Below are 20,068 nucleotides of genomic sequence, written 5' to 3'. Positions count from 1 at the left end.
GCTCAGATGTTTATTTGTGCAAGATGAAATACGGATAAGGAAATGTTAAAATAAAACCTTGGTTGGAAAAGGATGTGCCTATTATTTTTTTTAATTTCCCTCAAATGTTTGCAAGTTGTATCTGCTTCTGTAAAATAATTTAGAGGTAAAGATCTTTCCATCATTCAAAGCTGTGTACACAACTGAAGTCTTGGACATCTCAACATATTAAGTTCCTACTATTCTGAGAGCCATGCAATCTCTTGACAAAGGCCATTTCGATTAATAATCATATTGGAAATTCTGCTCCGATCTCTCTAAACTGGTCCAACAGACTACTTTTGCCCTGTTCTGTCAACATTCTTGTTACCTGTATATCAGATTGAACATGCTTAAAGCTACAAAGTTTGTATAAACTCGGTGAACAAAACACAAGTTTTAGATATACAGTAAAACACCATTAATCTGGCACATATGGGATATTGATTGTGCCAGACCAGCAGATTTTCCAGACGATTGGATATATTCTATTAATACGACACACACAAATTAACCTTTTTCTTTGAAAAGGTATTACGGAGTACGTAGAAGGGCTTCAGGAATTTCATTTAGATTTTTTTTTTCCTTCTAAAATGTTAATTTCCCATTTTCCATATCATTTGCCATTTGCTAGATGTTTGTCCACTCATTTAAATGATCAGAAGACATATGAGCAGAATTAGCCCATTCAGTCCATCAAGTCTGCTCCCCATTAGAAAAATAGAAACATAGAAAATAGGTGCAGGAGGAGGCCATTTGGCCCTTCGAGTCAACACCGCCATTCATTGTGATCATGGCTGATCGTCCCCTATCAATAACCCGTGCCTGCCTTCTCCCCACATCCCTCGACTCCATAAGCCCCTAGAGCTCTATCTAACTCCCTCTTAAATCCATCCAGTGACTTGGCCTCCACTGCCCTCTGTGGCAGGGAATTCCATAAATTCACAACTCTCTGGGTGAAAAAGTTTTTTCTCATCTCATTCTCCTGCCTTCTCAACATAACCTTTGTCTCCCTTACTAATCAGTAACCTATCAATCTTCGCTTTAAAAATACCCAATGACTTGACCTCCACTGCCTTCTGTGGTAATTAATTTCACTTTCATCATCCTCTGGCAAAGAAATTCCTCCTCATCACAATTCTAAAAGTACGTCCTTTAATTCAGAGGTTATGCCATCTGGTCCTAGATTCTCCTGCTATTGGAAACATCCTCTCCACATCCACTTTATATAGGCCTTTCATTATTTGGTAGCTTTAAATGAATTTATATTCTTAATTTAAATGTACATTCTTTTATCAGAAAACCTGCAGACAATGGATATGTTTTCCCTGATGTTATCAGACTACAGAACAGTCCTCCCATAAGCTAGGGTGCAGTCCCAATCTTCCAACCCACCTCATTGAGGGCCTTGTACTTTAGTGTTATCTGCACTTTCTCTGTAACTGTAACATTATAATAGTTTTACACTATATTCTGCACTCTGGTATTTTTCTCTTTGCACGACCTGTTATACTGCGTGTGACTTGATTATATTCATGTTTTGCATAATTTGGTCTCGCCTATGTAAAGGAGGCCACATTGGGAACACCAGACGCAGTGGATGAGGTTAGAGAAGATGAGGTTAGAGTAGCTGAACTTCTGTCTTACCCGAGGACTGCTGCGGTCCCTGGATGGACGTGAGAAAGGGGGTAATGGGACATCTGTTACATATCCTGCGGTTGCAGGGGAAGGTACCCAGGCACAACTACCCCGCCCATGTAAATTCCATCAGAGCACATTTTATTTTGTATCTCAGAATTTTAGGTAGTGGTTTGTAAACTCTGCAAGGGGAAATTTCCATTACTGCTGAAACACAGGGATGGCCTTTACTTAAATCCTACAAGAGGACCGTCTTAGAGTCATATGGTCATAAGTGATAGGAGTAAAATTAGGCCATTCAGCCCATCAAGTCTACTCCGCCATTCAATCATGGCTGATCTATCTCTCCCTCCTAACCCCATTCTCCTGCCTTCGCCCAATAACCTCTGACACCTGTACTAATCAAGACTATCTAGCTCTGCCATGAAAATATCCACTTAGCCTCCAAAGCCTTCTGTGACAAAGAATTCCATAGATTCACCACCTTCTGACTACAGAAATTTCTCCTCATCTCTTTCCAAAAAGACGTCCTTTAATTCTGAGGCTATGACCTCTAGTCCTAGACGCTCCCACAATTGGAAACATCCTCTCCACATCCACTCTATGCAAGCCTTTCACTATTCTGGATGTTTCAATGAGGTCCCCTTTCAATTCTTCCTTGAACGTAGGGAAAAACATATACCATCCAAAACCACTCTACTTTGCAGACTGAACTTGAGACTGAACAATATGTCCTTTAATTCCATTGATTTTCTCCAAGTTATAGATGTAACCATGAGAACGTGCATGGGATGCATTTACACCCCCCTCCTTTATCTCTTTTCTCAATACCTGTCAGATTAATTGGTGCTGCATTTTGCATTTCTTATAGAATTGAAACATTTCATAGCTTTTGCTGCAGATTTCCACTCTTGTAACATTTTCACAAGGTCCAAATCAGTCTCTTCTCTTTTTTCACATCATTCTCAGGGGCCAGGTTATAGTTTTTGTTTTAGCAATACAGCAAGGAAACAGGTCCTTTGTCCACAACTACATCACTCACCCATTCATACTTGTTCTATGTTATCCCACTTTCTCATCCTCGCTCTTCACTCCAGGGACAATGCAGAAGCCAATTAACCTACCAGACTAGCATATCTTTGGGATATGGGAGGAAACTGGAGTACCTGGAGGAACCCCACGCAATCATAGGGAGAACGTGCAAACTCCACACAGACAGTACTGGAGGTTTGGATCAAACCCACATCTCTGGCCCAGTGAAACAGCAGCTCTACCAGCTGTGCGACTGTGCCCCCCCCCCCCCCCCCCCAGGCTGCCATCAAACTATCTCTGCTCCGACCTAGTTTCCTGTAAGCACGTTATTTCATCCTCACAATTTATGTGTGTTCATTGCATCTGTATTGATAATGAGGCTTTCAGCAGCTTGTTCCTTAATTGTGGTTTTGTTGTAAACATAGTTGACAGGACTCTCAACAATGTCTGGACTTCTGGTTTCTGCCCTCCTCCGAGTCGGATCACAAATGGAGTTTCCCTTTCCTTCATTTTCCACCCCACAGCCTCCGCATTGGACAGGCCATCCTCCATAATTTCTCCACCTCCAGTGGGATTCCATCTCCACTTTTGCCTCACACTGGATTCTAAAGAGATCACTCCCTCCATGACAGCCTGGTTCACTGTTCACACAATTTCTCCCTCTCTACAACTTGTTTTGTATTGTTTTCTCCATTTCCCCTCCAGTTTGGATAAAGGATCCTTAACGTTTCTCTCCCCTTTGACACTGCTTCATTTTTTGGACACTTTCAGCATTTTCTGTTTTTGTTCCGCAGAGTACTTATTTTATGTTTAAAAGAATCTGGCAGCATAATCTTACTCTCTCCACTTTCTCTGTGGTCATAAATAGCTCCTGTGCTAACATTTTTGAGTTCTGATGGATGGTCATTGCCCTGAAATATTAGTATTTTTGCATCTCCACTAATGGTGTCTAACCTGTAAAATATTTCCAGTGATTATTGTTTCTATATTCATTTTGCTTACTCAATGGGAACATAGGGAATATATCTTGCACATCTGCAATGAAAGATTAGTGGCTCCTCTCAGATCTTTATTGACCCATTAACTTTGATGGGTATACTTGCCTGGTGTAGACGTGACTAGGGTTTCCTAATTCTAACCAGCTAGTGGCTTTTTTTGCTTTGCGACTGCAGGCAATGTTCCATGTGGATTGCAATGCACACAATCAATCATCAGTTACATCAGTAGAAATTTGGGAAATGCCAAAATGTGTTGCCCATTATTGTTTGCAAACAAATGTCCTATGATCCTGATTAATAGTTAGGTACGTGAGACTTTGCTGCTTGTTGGAGATGTTAAAATCATTTTGTAATCATTACGCAACCTTGTGCATACATAGAGAAAAGCTTCCTTAATTATGTGTCCACAAGTAATTGCCCATTTAAACCACCATAAATGTTACCATGTATTAAATACATAAAATTGTTGAGTTGTCAACAAATTACAAGGTACTTTTTGAGCAGTGCAACCAATGCAAAGGAAATATTAAAACTTACAGGATCTGCTGCCGGTGTATGAAATGAATGTCGAACATTTAGTTTTCTCATTGAGGCTTCCAAATGACTTGGAGGGAGAAAGAAGTTTGGAATTATAACTGGATCGGGTCTGAATAAAAACGTTAAAGATTATTGCCATTGGTGAATGTTCAGAAGTACAATTTCTTTGTGATACCCATTCCAGTTTGCCCAAAGCAATATAATTAAACTGGACATGATTATTTTTTAACATGGTCCTTTGCAAACAATCTCAATAATGTAGTTACTCTCACAAATCAGAAATTGAAAATATAGGTGACACTAAAATATTTTAAAATAGTTTGTATCAAGGTCATAAATTATAATCAATCGGCGAGGAAAGTGACACAAGAAATGTAATCAATTAAAACTTCATCTGCGCTTCAAACAGTACCCAAAATAACTTGTATTATATATTATGGCTAAATTTCTGAAGGAACTTCACATGTATATTATGAAATGGAACTCGGCTGTAAAACAAGGAAGGATTTAATTGGGCAGAATTCAAAAGAGAGGCTTAAAGAAAAGGGAAAAAATAATTGAGTTTGAAAGATAAAAGCTTATCGATAAGGGTCACCTCACTTTAAGCCTGTAGGAATAACAGTATTTTTTAATTATGAAAATTACAGATAATAAGAACCCGAACTGAAGAATTACAAATAGATCAGAGAAGCACAAGGCTAGAAGAAGTTACTGGAATATGGAGGGGCGGCACAGTGGCAGAGTTGCTGCCTTATAGCTCCAGAGACCAGAGTTCAATCCCGACAACGGGTGCTGTCTTTTTTCCACATTCCACAGACGTGCAGGTTAGTAGGTTAATTTGCTTTGTTAATTATTCCTAGCTGTAGGCTAGAACTATTGAGTGGGTGATTGTTGGTTGGCATGTATTCGGTGGGCCGAAGGGACTGTTTCCATGCTGTATCTCTAAACAAAACTAAACTTTAGGCCTGAAGGAACAACGGTCATTACTGAATGATTGGAATTGCAGATAAGAGCCTGAACTGAAGAAACAAATGTATCAGAGAGGCACTAGGTTGGAAGAAGTTAATGAAATGTGGCCAAGGAAGGATTTGATAGGATGATAATTGAAAAAAAGCATGCTATGTAACACGTGTACAGGATAAGATAAGAAAAAGGATAGCCCTCTTTGTCATTTAAAAAGATCATGGCTGATCCAATCTTGCTCAACACTCCTTTCCTGCCCTCTCTCTCTCACCATACTCCTTGACTCCATTCTTTGTTATACTGTTCATTATCTCCATTTAAAACATATATTTAATGACTCAGACCTCCATTGGTCACTGAAGTAGAGAATTCTAAAGATTCCGGACGTCAGAAAAATGTTCTCTGCATCTTAATCTGAAACAATGTCCTCTTTTTTGAGGCACTCCCATTTCTTGGCATCCACCTTGTCAACCCTCCTCAGAAATCTTATCTTGAAATAGACAACGCTTGCAACCCCTCCTCCCTCTCTCTCACTCTATCCCTCCCCAAACCCAAGTCGTACCAGCTTCAAAGTTGTCTTGTTGAGTCTCATTGTCTGTGCTCGTTTTCACCTAGCCAACAGCTAACAATGGCCTTTCCTTTATCATCCTTTCCTTTTCTTGTATACCTTTCATTCATTTGTTCTATATCTCTCTAGATCACAGTCTAAGGTAGACAAAAATGCTGGAGAAACTCAGCGGGTGAAGCAGCATCTATGGAGCGAAGGAATAGGTGATGTTTCGGGTCGAGAACCTTCTTCAGACTGATGTGGGGATCGGGGGACGGGAAGAAGAAAGGAAGATGCGGCGAAAGTGGGCTGCGGGAGAGCTGGGAAGGGGAGAGGAAGGAGGGAGAGAGCAAGGACTACCTGAAATTTGAGAAGTCAATGTTCATACAGCTGGGATGTAAACTACCCAAGCGAAATATGAGGTGTTGCTCCTCCAATTTGCAGTGGGACTCACTCTGACAGGAAGAAAGGTCAGATACGGAATCGGAGGGGGAGTTGAAGTGCTGAGCCACCGGGAGATCGGGTTGGTGAATACTTAGTGTGCGGAGGTGTTGGGCGAAGAGATCGCCAAGCCTGCGGTTGGTCTCACCGATGTAGAGCAGCGGATGCAATAGATGAGGTTGGAGAAGGTGCAGGTGAACCTCTGCCTCACTTGGAAAGACTGGAAAGACTGCTTGGGTCCTTGGATGGAGTCGAGGGGGGAGGTAAAGTGACAAGTATAGCATTTCCTGCGGTTGCAAGGGAAAGTACCAGAGGATGGGGGTGGTTTGGGCGGGAAGGGGCGAAATGACCAGGGAGTTACGGAGGGAGCGGTCTTTGCGTGAAGCCGAAAGGGGAGGAGATGAGAAGATGTGGCCAGTGGTGGGATCCCGTTGGAGGTGGCGAAAATGTCAGAGGATTATCAGTTGTATGTGACGGCTGGTAGGGTGGAAGGTGAGGACAAGGGGGACTCTGTCCTTGTTACGAGTGGGGGGGATGGGGAGTGAGAGCGGAGCTACGGGATATAGAAGAGACCCTGGTGAGAGCCTCATCTATAGTCAAAGAGGTTTGGTTTGGAACACCTCATCCAGGGTGCAGATGCGGCATAGACAGAGGAATTTGGAGTAGGGGATATAGTGTTCTCAGTAAGCGGGGTGGGAAGAAGTGTAGTCCAGAGAGCCATGGGAGTCAGTATTTTACATCTCAGTAGTTTACATCTCAGCGGAATGAACATTGACTTCTCCAATTTCAGATGGTCCTTGATTTCTCCCTCCTTCCCCTCCCCTTCCCAGTGCTCCCACAGCCCACTGTCTACGCTTCTTCCTTTCTTCTTCCCGTGCCCCCCCCCCCCCCCCACATCAGTCTCGTAGTGTCTCGACCCAAAATGTCACCTTTTCCTTTTCTCCAGAGATGCTGCCTGACCCGTTGAGTTACTCCAGCTTTTTGTGGCTATCTTCGGTTTAAACCAGCATCAGTAGTTCCTTCCAACACCTCTCATGCTTTTATAGTTGAATGCGTATTGGCACAAGTTCCTCCCTCCCCAGAGCCTCTGATTATACACCCATTAGATTGTTTTTAATTTTACCATTGACCCATTATGAATAATTAGTTATAATTTCTGTCATTTCCGAATCTCATCATCTGAGGTACCAAGGTTTATTTCAGCTATCTTTTATCTCTTACTTTCTCTTACTCTTCTCGATCTTACTCTTTATATTTTATATTATTCCCCAGTATACTCTCATACTTTATCTTTTCCTACCTTATAATAATTTTATTCATTGAGGGAGGTGATACGTGGATGGGACTTGGTGTGAGGCAGTAAAGTACTGAGTGAAGTTTAGAAAGACTGAAGGTGGCAAACCAACCACAAACACTTTAGAAAAGCAACATTCACAGTTAAGAAAAGCATGGATATCAATTTCAGCAGCATTCGAGAAGGAGGAGGAGAGGAATCGGCAACATTGAAGACCTGTAAAGATGATATTTTAGGGATGGTCCAGATATGTGCTCAGCTGTTGTCAATTATGGGGTCAGAAACTCTAGTTCAGGATCATTTAGTTTCAGAGAGAAAGTTGGTGTCAGTGGTCAGGAACAGAATTTACAGCAGACGCCAAAGGCAATGGCTTCAATATTCACAATATTTAGATGGAAGGAATCTTTAGATACAAGTAGAATTGCAGGATATTAAAGTTAAATGAGAATATACTGATGTAGAATGTCATAAGGATAGCATTCGCATGTTATAAGAATAATTATATTGCACATTATATACAAAAAACAGAAGTGATTATATTCTCATCACATAATAAAATAAGGATTAGAAATGTCCAAAGGCCAAGTTTTCTAGAACCTACTTAAAAGCAAATAAATCACTTTATAACAAAATTAATTAATAATAATCTAACATGTCAAGGAAAGATTTAATTTAACGGACAACAATGTCAGAGAATTCTTCTTTTAACAAGTAAGAAATTAATTGCAGTGCAGACTAAATTAATTGCTGTTCAGAAAACTAGGCATCCATTGGAATACTAGGAATCGACATACATCTGAATAAAAGCAGTTTACAGGCTATACTGGTTATGCAAAGGATACAATTTATAATGAAGTTTATGTTCAGTTTCTGTTTCAGATGTTTTCTTGTGCATCTGTGGAACATCTTCATTGTCGCATTCTTCACAGGACTCCAGGCTCACTTCATCACTGAGCTCTTCCGTTTTATTGTCATGGTAGCAGTCTTCATGAATATTTGTTATTCTATGGCCTGTTTCTTCCTTTTCTTTAGGGGAAAATGTTTTGCTGGAGCAAACGTCATACTCTGTAAAGTCTTCATTTTCTCGTGCCTGGTCTTCCGCTTCATCGTGGTTTGAGAAAAACATGTTCAGATCATCTGAGAACTGTCTTTCCTGTAACTTCATATCTGAGCCACAGTCACTTTCGATTAAATTACAGTTTAACATATCAAGCTCTATTTCTTCAGCTATTGAAGACTTTTCTGTATGTGGAGACTCGCTAGATGCAATATCACTTGGTAACTTGGCATTTTTATTTTGCATCTCAGCCAACACCTCGTCATGTACCCTTTTGGAAACTGCTTCTTCCTCATTAGCCACATTTCCATTTCCTATTGACTCTGGTGTGTTTCTTTTAGTTTCAAATCTAGGCTTGTTATCTTCATCAAAATCTGACAACATACTTGACCAAGGGCTGGTTCTATCAGTCATACCAGTCACGTCATTTAAGGTTTTCGGCTGAATCACATCTTCTTCATATTCTTCATCACTGCACCAATCACTTTCATAATGATATTGTTGGTGTGCACCTTCTACAATGCACCTACTATTCTGGTAATCTATGATGTCTTTATCAAGTAATTCATTATGTTCAGGCAGTCCAAACTCCGCATTTCCTGGTGTACAGAATTGCTTTATATTCTCTCTTTCTGGTGATTGTGGATTAAGGAGATCTGCAGGTCTTTCATTTTCAGCTATTTCCTCCACACCGTCTTCTATGTCTCGAGGAAACTGGACTGGATAAGTAACATCAACATTGTGTTTCTGCAGACCTGTTAGATTGTGAAATATAAGCATGGGCATGAAAATGGAAATAATTCTGTAAACATTTTTCACTAATCATTAGGCATTTATTAAATAATTGCTGACCTATTAGCTGCTAATGTATACATTTTGGTACATATACCATTGATGGCTTACTTAGATTGTACCATAACTTATTAGGTCAACAAATTAAAACCAACCTTACCCATAATAATGTGAATGTATGCACTTGACAGCCAGAGAAGGGATAGAAAACTAGGATTACAGATGTCTTACCCAAAAGTATTATTACAAGGTGGCCCCTTTATTACGCCAGTTCACTCCCAACACAGAAACAGCATGTGAACAGAATATTAGATATTTAGTCACTGTCATCCAGTAGAGGAAATCACTTCAAGCATGTTTTGGATAAAATAATGCTAACACTGCAAATTTGGTGTGATAATTCAGATATGTTGCAGGCACATATAATAATGACAATATGGGACTTTGCTCGGTAAGGATATCCAAAAGTTCATAATATAGTCCTGCAGTTGGTGCCTGACCATGCAATTCTGCCCAGGATATTTCAAACCTCCTATTTATTCCACGTGGGTGAGCTTTATATTGTAAAAATCAAACAATATCCAGGCATAGGCTGATAGCTGGCAAGTAGCATTTGTGCCAGATAATGACAATATTCAACAAGCGAAAATCCAGCTATCGCCTACTGACATCACCATCACTGAATTCACCCCTCTATCCATAACTTGGGTGTTACAACTAACCAGAAATTGAAATGAAGGAGTCATATACACAATGTGTCTTGCCCAGAATGCCAACTTAGTCAGCATGAACAAGTTGTCCTGAAATACTTGTTCACTTGCTGTGTAGCTCCATAATTCTACAGTATGACTCGATGGCAGCAGAAATATGGGAACACCACTAGCTAGGAAGTTCCCTTCCAAGGCACACACCATCTTGAAATACATCGCCATTCTTTCACTATCTCTGGATCAAAAACCTAGAGCTCTCTCCCTAACAGCAAAGCATGTGAAGCTATATAAAGAAAAATAAACAGATAAATATCTAAGAAATCCTCCCCCCTCCCTATATTCATAGCATAAGGATTTGAGTATAGGAGCAGGGAGGTTCTACTGCAGTTGTACAGGGTCTTGGTGAGACCACACCTGGAGTATTGCGTACAGCTTTGGTCTCCTAATCTAAGGAAAGACATTCTTGCCATAGAGGGAGTACAGAGAAGGTTCACCAGACTGATTCCTGGGATGTCAGGACTCTCAGGCCAAAGGTAGTTGAGGCCAGTTCATTGGCTATATTTAAGATGGAGTTAGATGTGGCCCTTGTGGCTAAAGGGATCAGTGGGTATGGAGAGAAGGCAGGTACAGGATACTGAGTTGGATGATCAACCATGATCATATTGAATGGCGGTGCAGGCTCGAAGGGCCGAATGGCCTACTCCTGCACCTATTTTCTATGTTTCTCTTACAGAAGCTCAGAGTCTCTTGCCCAGAGTAGGCGAATCAAGGACCAGAGGATACTTACTGTAGGTATAAAGTGAAGGGGAAGAGGTTTAATAGGAATCTGAGTGGTAACTGTTTCACACAAAGGGTGATGGATGTATGGAACAAGCTGCCAGAGTAGGTAGTTGAGGCTGGGACTATGTTCAAGAAACAGTTTGACAGGAACATGGATAGGACAGGTCTGGACGGATATGAACCAAACACAGGCAGGTGGGATGTGTAGTTGGGACATGTTGGCTGGTGTGGGCAACTTGGGCCAAAGAGCCCGTTTCCACTCTGTATCACTCAATGACTAGTCTCTTGATGACTAGAGACAAATTATCTTTGCAGTAGCACTGCAAGAAAAGGGGAAAGAAGGAAAAGCGGAAAAAGGAGAAACTTGGGTGGGGACGGGGATGGTCCAGTGGTGGTTCGGCAGCGATTGCAGCGCCGGAGAGCCGGGATCGATCCTGGCTGCGAATAAGGCGCAGGTGTGTGTCCAGGGCTGCTGAGAGTGTTTTGGCACGTCTCCCCCCTCCATTCACCGCGCTCTATCCTCAGTCCTACCCCCCCCACTACTTCCGCCTCTGACCGACATCTCCCTCTTCCAATGATCGCGCCGAATCATCATGTCCCGTCCTCATTGCCTGCTGACCGATGTCTCTCTCGTCCAATCGGCGCCTTCGATCAGCAGTTCCACCCCCACTGTCTCGCGGAAAGCTGAGATTTCACCGGGTTTTAAAATCTGGATTACAAAAAATGGGGGGGATCGTCCCCCACCTCTCCAAACCACAACCAAGAGCCAATATATCATAATTGGGATTAATTGCCCAAAAAGAAAACTGAAAATCATTTATTCGTGTCAAACTGAAATGGACAATTTTACAACTGAGGTCCAGTTCATGATCAGAGCCCCAAACAGAATGTTAATTTCCCAGTTAACATTAAAGCTTTTCCCCCAACCACAAAATAGTTTCCCATGAACATCTTTCTGGGCAGAACCTTCTTTCTCGCTGCCTGCTGCTGTTAAGCACTGGTTCAAAGGGATCCTCAACTACCTAACGCTGCGATGTCATCAATTACATTAAGAATTCTCATGGACATCAGGGGGGATTTTTAAATTAACTTTTGAAGCATTATGAAGAGTGTCTGATAAAGATGGAAGCAGATACAAAGTCCATTCCCTGCAATTTGAAACATAGATGTCAGAAAGCTTCATTTTAAATATGAAAGATAGCTTTCAGGGCCATAGAATACCTTTAGAAATAGATGCAAGACAAGACACTTGTGTCACATAGATCCCGTTGTAGCATTGAATAAAGACAAGAATAATCTGAAAGGACACAGAGTGCTAGATTAACTCAGTGGGTCAGGCAGCATCTCTGGAGAACATGGACAGGTGACATTTCAGACTGATTCCGTCTGAAGAAGGGTCCCGACCTGAAACATCACTTATCCGTGTTCTCCAGAGATGCTTCCTGACCCACTGAGTTACTTCAGCATTATTTGGCCTGCTTTGTAAATCAGCATCCGCAGTTCCTAGTTTCTACAAGAATAATGTGATCTTGGCCTCAACTCCACTATCCTGCCTGCTGTTCATTAGGCTCAAATTACAAAATATGAAGAATGTATCCATCATAGCATTAAATATTTTTTAGTGATTCATTCCCCACAACTCTCTAATGAATACCAAGATTTATGATTCACAAACAAGGAATTACTCCTCATCTTAGTATTAGTAAAAGCTTAAACAAGTGATTTGTTATTCTGAAAACAGGATAATTGGTTCTAGATTCCACCATGAAGGCAAGTGTCAGTTCACAAATAGTGAAATCAATTCACAAATAGTGAAAAATAAATAATAAAAATAGAATGTGCAGGAAAGAACTGCAGATGCTGGTTTAAACTGAAGACATACATACATAAAACATAAATAAAGGTAAAAATAGAAACTTATTTTTGCTCACCACCGCTAGTGCCATGATTTTCATGGACCTGTTTATTTGAATTTTCCAAAGGATGCTGTCCATTATCATGGACATTTGACGATCCATGGTGAAGATTTATGTCAGCAACATTTGCCCTTTCTCGTGGCGTGGGATTAGTTACGTGAGAAAATGGAGTTGTGTCCAGCTTTTGACTGAAATATCTTTGTATATCATCCAGTTCACTGAGATTCTTCCTACACATAATATTAAGACACAGAAATTCAGATACACTGAAATAAATTGGCTTTAAAAAGATGTTTGTTCACAACACCGGACTGACATACATTGCCCACTATTCGGGGCATATTATTCATAATTTGTTCCCTTTAAAATTCAATTTAATAGTCATACAGTGTGAAAATAGGCCCTACGGCCTTACTCGTCCACACTGGCCAACATTTCCCAGCTACACTAGTCCCACCTGCCAGCATTTGGCCCATATCCCTCCAAACCTGTCCTATCCATGTACCTGTCTAACTGCTTCTTTCTGTAAATGTTGGGATAGTCCTTGCCTGAATAATCTCCTCTTGCAACATTTTCCATACATCTACCACCCTTTGTGTGAAAGAGTTACCCCTCAGATTTCTAATGTAGGATAACATAACAAAACAGAAATGGAGATTGGACAGAAACGTCAAGCTGAAGTTTTATTAACTATGGCATAAGTGATTTCCCTTTGCTCCTATTTATGTTATGGTCATTTTTCATATAACTTAGGAAAGCAAAGCAATTAACGATGGCTCACAATTTTTCCAAATAGTAATTAGGCTTAGTAACATTTCTCTGAAACACTGATCAATATATTGGTTATAAATTACACTAGTAATAGGTAACAATTTATGTTTATGTAGAACTGCTGTGTGTTCGGAGCCACGACTAAACTTAATCCACCTAACATATTATACACAATATACTAACTATACAGAGAGATACAGTCCTTGATCATTTTTGGGAACACTAAGTCTGAATGTTAACTCAACTGTGGCCACTTACTTCAGAAGACATGGGCCATGGATTGAATGATATAGTTCTATCAAGCAATTGAATAATGGACACATTTTTAATGCTACCAGTAAGAGCAATTTCATGTACGCGGCTTATTCTCTGAAGATGTTACATAGGCAATAGCAACTTTCATTTGAAGTTTGAGTGTAATTAGTAATAACATAAAATTACTCTGTAAATACAAATGTGGTATAATGTATGTATTTTATTTGCACAAGCAACAGACCATTTTACCTTAGAGCACTGAAAAGTGTAGTCCGTGAAGTTTGCGGCAATGGTTCTATGTTCCCAGCACTTTGCATGTTGTACTCCACCTGCTGCAAGGTCTGGTGAAACTTGCGAACATTTTCCATGTGTTCCCCATGACGTGAGCTGTGGACTTTGGTGTTGGTTAACCTTTTTTTTTTAATGTGGGAAAAGGGCACTTCAATCATAATTTGCACTGTGATCAAATTACAAAATCATTGAAATTTAAATTCTACTTTAGGTCCACAAGCACCAAATGCTACGTTAGGAACAAAATAATAACAAGAAAAATTAAAAACTTTCCTTTCAAACCAATTTACGAAAACTCAAAAAGGACAAGGGCAGGTCAACTGTCTCATCCAATACTTCTCTCAAAACAAAAATGCAGCCTTTATGCATCGCAAGCCCACTGTCAGTTACGAGTGGATAAAAAGGGGACGGACCAGTTTAGGAAAATCCCTCGGAACTTCTTCAATCTAAAGGCATCGGATAATTATCAATATAAGCAAGCATCCAAGAACACTTCAGCTCTATTTAGTGGGATACATATTGAACAATAATATAGTTGGATGAAATTCAGGCAATATACAAGATGTTAATGAATAGTGTCTTCAATGAATAATTTAACCAGCAATCCATAAAAACTCAGGATACCACATTTCCATCGGTATTGAAATGCACGCACAATGAAATGAAATCATTATTTAATTCCCTTAACCAGGCTTGTCAATATTATCTAGTCATTGTTGGATGTCAATGTATGTTTTCTCCAGATTAACTATTTCCAATTTCTTTCATTATAAAATTGCTAAAGTGTTATAGCGTACCTGTCACAGGCTGGAAAAGCATCAGGATTTCTAGATGAACTGATGAATTGTTCTGAATATTTGGAGATGTGACTAGGGAATGAGTTATACTTGGCATTGGTCTCATATAACAATGATTCCATGGTAGGAGCCTGTAATGTCAAAGTTAAGTAAGTAAGTAATTAAGTTTATTGGCCAAATATTCACATACAAGGAATTTGCCTTGGTGCTCCGCCCACAAGTAACAACATGACATACAGTGACAGTTACGAATGACTCAGAAAACACTAAACATTAATAATAATAAAACATTAATGATAAAACACCATTGATCAAGCATGTGAACCAACAAAATACCAGATCAAAGGGAGGCTACAGATTTTTGGCTGTTGAGTAGAGCAACTACTCGTGGATAAAAACTATTTTTATGTCTGGCTGTGGCAGCTTTGACAGTCCGGAGTCGCCTTCCAGAGGAAAGTGATTCAAAGAGTTTGTGGCCAGGGTGAGAGGGGTCAGAGATGATCTTGCCCGCTCGCTTCCTGGCCCTTGCAGTGTACAGTTCATCAATGGAGGGAAGGTTGCTGCCAATAATCTTCTCTGCTGATCGGACGATTCGCTGCAGCCTCCAGGTGTCGTGCTTGGTGGCTGAGCCAAACCAGACCATGATGGAGAAGGTGAGAACAGACTCTACGATGGCCGTGTAGAATTAGACCATCATTGCCTGTGGCAGATTGTGCTTCCTCAACTGCCGCAGGAAGTACATCCTCTGTTGTGCCTTTTTGACTGTGGAGTCGATGGTAGCCCCCCACTCAAGGTCCTTAATTTATAATAAGTATTGTAAGATTAAATGCTTTATTTGCCTCTAGCGGTGACATTTGGAAAAACTGCAATTATATAATTGACTCATTACGGTCTTCTTCAAGTTCAGGGGTGGGGAACCTGCGGCCTTCTAGGCCATTAAGTGCGGCCTTTTGAATGAATCCAAATTTTGTAGAACAATCCTTTTATTTTTATTTAAGAAGGAACTGCAGAAGCTGGAAAATCAAAGGTAGACTAAAATGCTGGAGAAACTCAGCGAGTGAGGCAGCGTCTACGGAGCGAAAGAAATAGGCGACGTTTCGGGTCAAGACCCTTGTTCAGGTCTGAAGAAGGGTCTCGACCCGAAACGTCGCCAGATGGTGGGGGAACGAGGGGCAGGTGGAACCTAGTGTGGTGGGGAAGTAGGGTGCGATACAGGCTGGTAGGTGAAAGGTGGCGCTAGATGGGCGAAGATAATTGGCAGATGGAACCAGGTGGATGGAGAGGATGAGAGACATGAGCAAAGAGAGAAAACGACATGGTAGGCGAGTGTGTGCCAGCACAGTTCAGGGTGCGGGATAACTAAGATTGCAAAATTAATTGATCACATCACCGGTATATGAAATTTGGTTCATAGCCCCCCCCCCCCTCTACTTCGTCCCCTCATCCCTGAGTTCCTAATTTCCTATTTATCCACCCTCTCCCCTCCACTCCCCTTCCACCCATGTTCCTCCCTATGGATTTATTCTCCCTATCCTCACCCTAGCTGACATCCTTTTGTCTTCTTTCCACCTCTAGCTTTTGTCACTTATTCCACCTATCTGCTAATCATACCCCTACATCAGTATCTGCCTATCATTTGCCAGGTTTTATCGTGCCCAACCTCTCTTTTCAAGCTTTCGTTCCCTTACTACAATCCGTCTGAAGAAAGGTCCTGACCCGAAATGTCACTTGTCCATTCCACCCACTGATGTTTCCTGACCCTCAGATACTCCTCTTTTTGTGTTGCGCAAAATAACAAAGCAGTAAAGTAGAATCTGAGAACAATTATCCCGATCAAACCGAATCGATGGTTACTAGCAGATCTCTAAAAATAATGTGTTCTTGGACTGGTTCATCGTTTGAATCATGCCAAACACTTACGATACTTCCTGGCTGTTTGTGCGCTGGGGTCCATCGCTTTTCTCTCAGGTGATGGATATTCTCCAAAGGAGTAATTGCCACTTTAAGTTGACCTTGGCACTGACCACTAAAGTCAGTGATATTGTACCAGCCACAAATAGACATAAATCCAGATAATAAAGGTGAAAGATCCACGGATGCAAATCCTATAACCCGATCAATATCTAGAACAAAAAAAAAAGCATTTCTGCAATTTTCATAAATGCAATGTTGCCATAAAAGTGATCTTCTGAGTTTTTAAAACCACAACAATAATCAAATGCTATTTACACTTTATAATACTTTCAACTGATTTACCATCAGATATCAGTTTAAATTCTGTGCGAGTGAAAGTCGCTAAACCTGTGATTCTTTTCTTCATTGCATACATTAATAAAGTCATGACTTGATTGCCCCGTTTTCATACTACTGCTAGAATTTGTATATGGTACATCTGTAATCTTATTTTTACTCTAAAAACGTATGCTATTTCCTAGCAACTATTCAAGAGTAATCAAGAACCAGTGAAAATAGGTTTAAGATTAGAGGGGAAGTATTTAATAGGAACCCGATGGGCAACTTTTCCACAGAGTGTATACGGATCAGCAGCCAGATAAGGTGATATTACAACATTTAAAAGACTTTTGGACAGGTCATGGATAGGAAAGGTTTAAAGGGATACGAGCCAAATGTGGGCAGTTGGGACCAGTGTAGATGGGGCACCTTGGTCAGCATGGGCAAGTTTGGCCAAAGGGCCTGTTTCCGCGCTGTATATCTCTCTGACTATTCAAGAGATCTCAAATGATTTGGATTGACAACTGATCACAAATTCAAGTTGAAGAACTTTGTTATTCATTTTTTTCATTCAGCTTCTTGAAAAGTTTCTGAGTTCACACAGTTTTGCGTACAGTTGCGTACTGAGTTGCGTAGTTTTGGTCTCCTAATCTGAGGAAAGACATTCTTGCCATAGAGGGAGTACAGAGAAGGTTCACCAGACTGATTCCTGGGATGTCAGGACTTTCATATGAAGAAAGACTGGATAGACTCGGCTTGTACTTGCTAGAATTTAGGAGATTGAAGGGGGATCTTATAGAAACTTACAAATTTCTTAAGGGGTTGGACAGGCTAGATGCAGAAGGATTGTTCCCGATGTTGGGGAAATCGAGAACAAGGGGTCACAGTTTAAGGATAAGGGGGAAGTCTTTTAGGACCGAGATGAGAAAAACATTTTTCACACAGAGAGTGGTGAATCTGTGTAATTCTCTGCCACAGGTAGTTGAGGCCAGTTCATTGGCTATATTTAAGAGGGAGTTAGATGTGGTGCTTGTGGCTAAAGGGATCAGGGGGTATGGAGAGAAGGCAGGTACAGGATACTGAGTTGGATGATCAGCCATAATCATATTGAATGGCGGTACAGGCTCGAAGGGCCGAATGGCCTACTCCTGAACCTATTTTTCTATGTTTCTATGTTGCACGCTCATACCTTAATGGCAACTCTTGAAACTAAACTGCCAGGCAACTTGGTCAAAAGGCAAATTAATCTAATTGAATTGGAATAGTGATAATAAAATTAATTTTTCCTCCACTTTATACCAAGAGTAAATAAACAGCGAAAAGTAATTAGAAGGCTCAATGGGTGGAATGGCCTAATTCTGCTCTTAAGACTTAAGAGATTGATATTTTCCACATCAATTCTACCGCATCAGTTCAACTCCCAAGATCAGTTGACAAATAATTGAAACTAGATCTTTTTACCAAGAACGTGATTGGCATCGTTTTGTTTTTTCTTATTTATCTTTTGACTATTTTTGATTTTCACTCTTTTTGCATTTCATTATTGGACTACATTATTTTCCCCAGTGTGCTCCTACATTGGATGCACCAATTGATTTCAAGACTCACACCATTCTATAAACACACAACCTTTCAGCATTGGCTGCACTTCACTAAATTGACTGAATACTGTACCTCAAAAAAAAAACTTTTGACTCAGTTACTCATTTTACCTTAGTTTCTTTTCAGTAACTAGATGGATAGGTTTTCCTTTTTGAAATGCATTCAGGAACAGTTGGACCATCAGCTGTTTCAGATATTAAAAAATAAGAAAATTATATTTAGCATTTACCTGCTTTATGCCACACTTTGAAAACGAGTGTTTGCTGTGGATCCAGTAGCAACTCTTTGGGTAGCCTGCAATTAGAGAACATCTACCGTAACAAACAAAATGTATCTCTAGTTGGATTTTTTCACTTCTAAATTAAACATTCCTTATTTTTAATAGGTCAGAATGGGAATGGGAGTTAAAGTGGTTAGCAACTTGGAGATCCAGTAGGCCCTTGCAGATCTAATGCGTATACAGCGAATCAGCCACCACGTCTATGCTTGGGCTTGCAGATTTAAATGTGGCCTGTTGAAGTACATGTGTACCTCTGTTTCACCTCGAAGGACTTCTGGGGTCCGCGAATGGATGTGAGGGAGGAGATATAGGGACAGGGGTAACATTTCCTGCGGTTGCAGGGGAAGTACTTAGGGAGAGGGGATGAGTGAATCGAGGAGGGACCAGCCTCTGCAGAAGGTGAACTAGGGTGGGGTAGGAAGGTGCGGCTGTTGGTGGAATCACATTGAAGGAGAGCAATTAAAGAGTGATTGGCCAGGAGAACATCAAAATAGCTGTTGCGACCAATGTTGTCATGATGAAATCCTCCAAATTCAGTGGAAGGATAAATGTCAACAGATGCATCCCCTTCAAGTCCAATTTCCCAGCAATGAGGTAATATTGGGCTGATCACTTTGTACACATGCCTCACACCAAATCCCAAAATAGACACTGTTCAGAACTCAATCATCGTATGCAATTATGAAGCAGACAGGGAAAAAGATTCAAGGATGTGCTCAAAGTGGCCTTGAAGAAATCCAATTTGTTACCACTTCTCATGACAATGCAAAATAAAGGGGAAGTATTTAGTTTGGTGCAGAGAATCGCAATTCCACAAAGACGCCCCACATATGGAAAAGTCTTTGGCTTGCTTATTGGTCTCATCAGCCACCTCAGCACCCACAAAATCAGAGAGAGGTAAATCAGGGAAAGAATTGGGAAATGCTTATCAAGATGAAAGAAAGGGAACAGACTTGTAAGATTACAAGTTTGAGACAGTATTCAAGAATAACCAAGGATTGAAATGGGCTGTGCAGCTAGCAGAAGAAATACTAAAGGGGGGTCTCGACCCGTAACGTCACCCATTTATTTTCTCCACAGATACTGCTTGTCCCTTTCAGTTACTCCAGCGCTTATG

The 20,068-nt window shown here is 40.7% G+C and overlaps 1 protein-coding gene across 1 annotated transcript in view; it reads right to left on the bottom strand.

Moving 5' to 3' along the window:
* c2cd3 (C2 domain containing 3 centriole elongation regulator) overlaps positions 1-20,068 on the bottom strand; it is a 107,692-nt gene that overhangs the window by 9,317 nt on the left and 78,307 nt on the right. Inside the window, exons 26-32 of the mRNA XM_055636571.1 lie at positions 18,901-18,965; positions 16,758-16,960; positions 14,838-14,968; positions 13,999-14,160; positions 12,739-12,953; positions 8,311-9,280; positions 4,224-4,332 (exon numbers count right to left, since the gene is read on the bottom strand). Of these exons, the coding sequence (XP_055492546.1) occupies positions 4,224-4,332; positions 8,311-9,280; positions 12,739-12,953; positions 13,999-14,160; positions 14,838-14,968; positions 16,758-16,960; positions 18,901-18,965 (1,855 nt within the window). The remainder of the gene's footprint in view (positions 1-4,223; positions 4,333-8,310; positions 9,281-12,738; positions 12,954-13,998; positions 14,161-14,837; positions 14,969-16,757; positions 16,961-18,900; positions 18,966-20,068) is intronic.

The sequence above is a fragment of the Leucoraja erinacea genome, chromosome 6 (assembly GCF_028641065.1).
Source record: "Leucoraja erinacea ecotype New England chromosome 6, Leri_hhj_1, whole genome shotgun sequence".
NCBI lineage: Eukaryota > Metazoa > Chordata > Chondrichthyes > Rajiformes > Rajidae > Leucoraja > Leucoraja erinaceus.
Note: the sequence above shows the minus strand (reverse complement) of the source record. Positions and strands in the feature narration are given on the sequence as shown.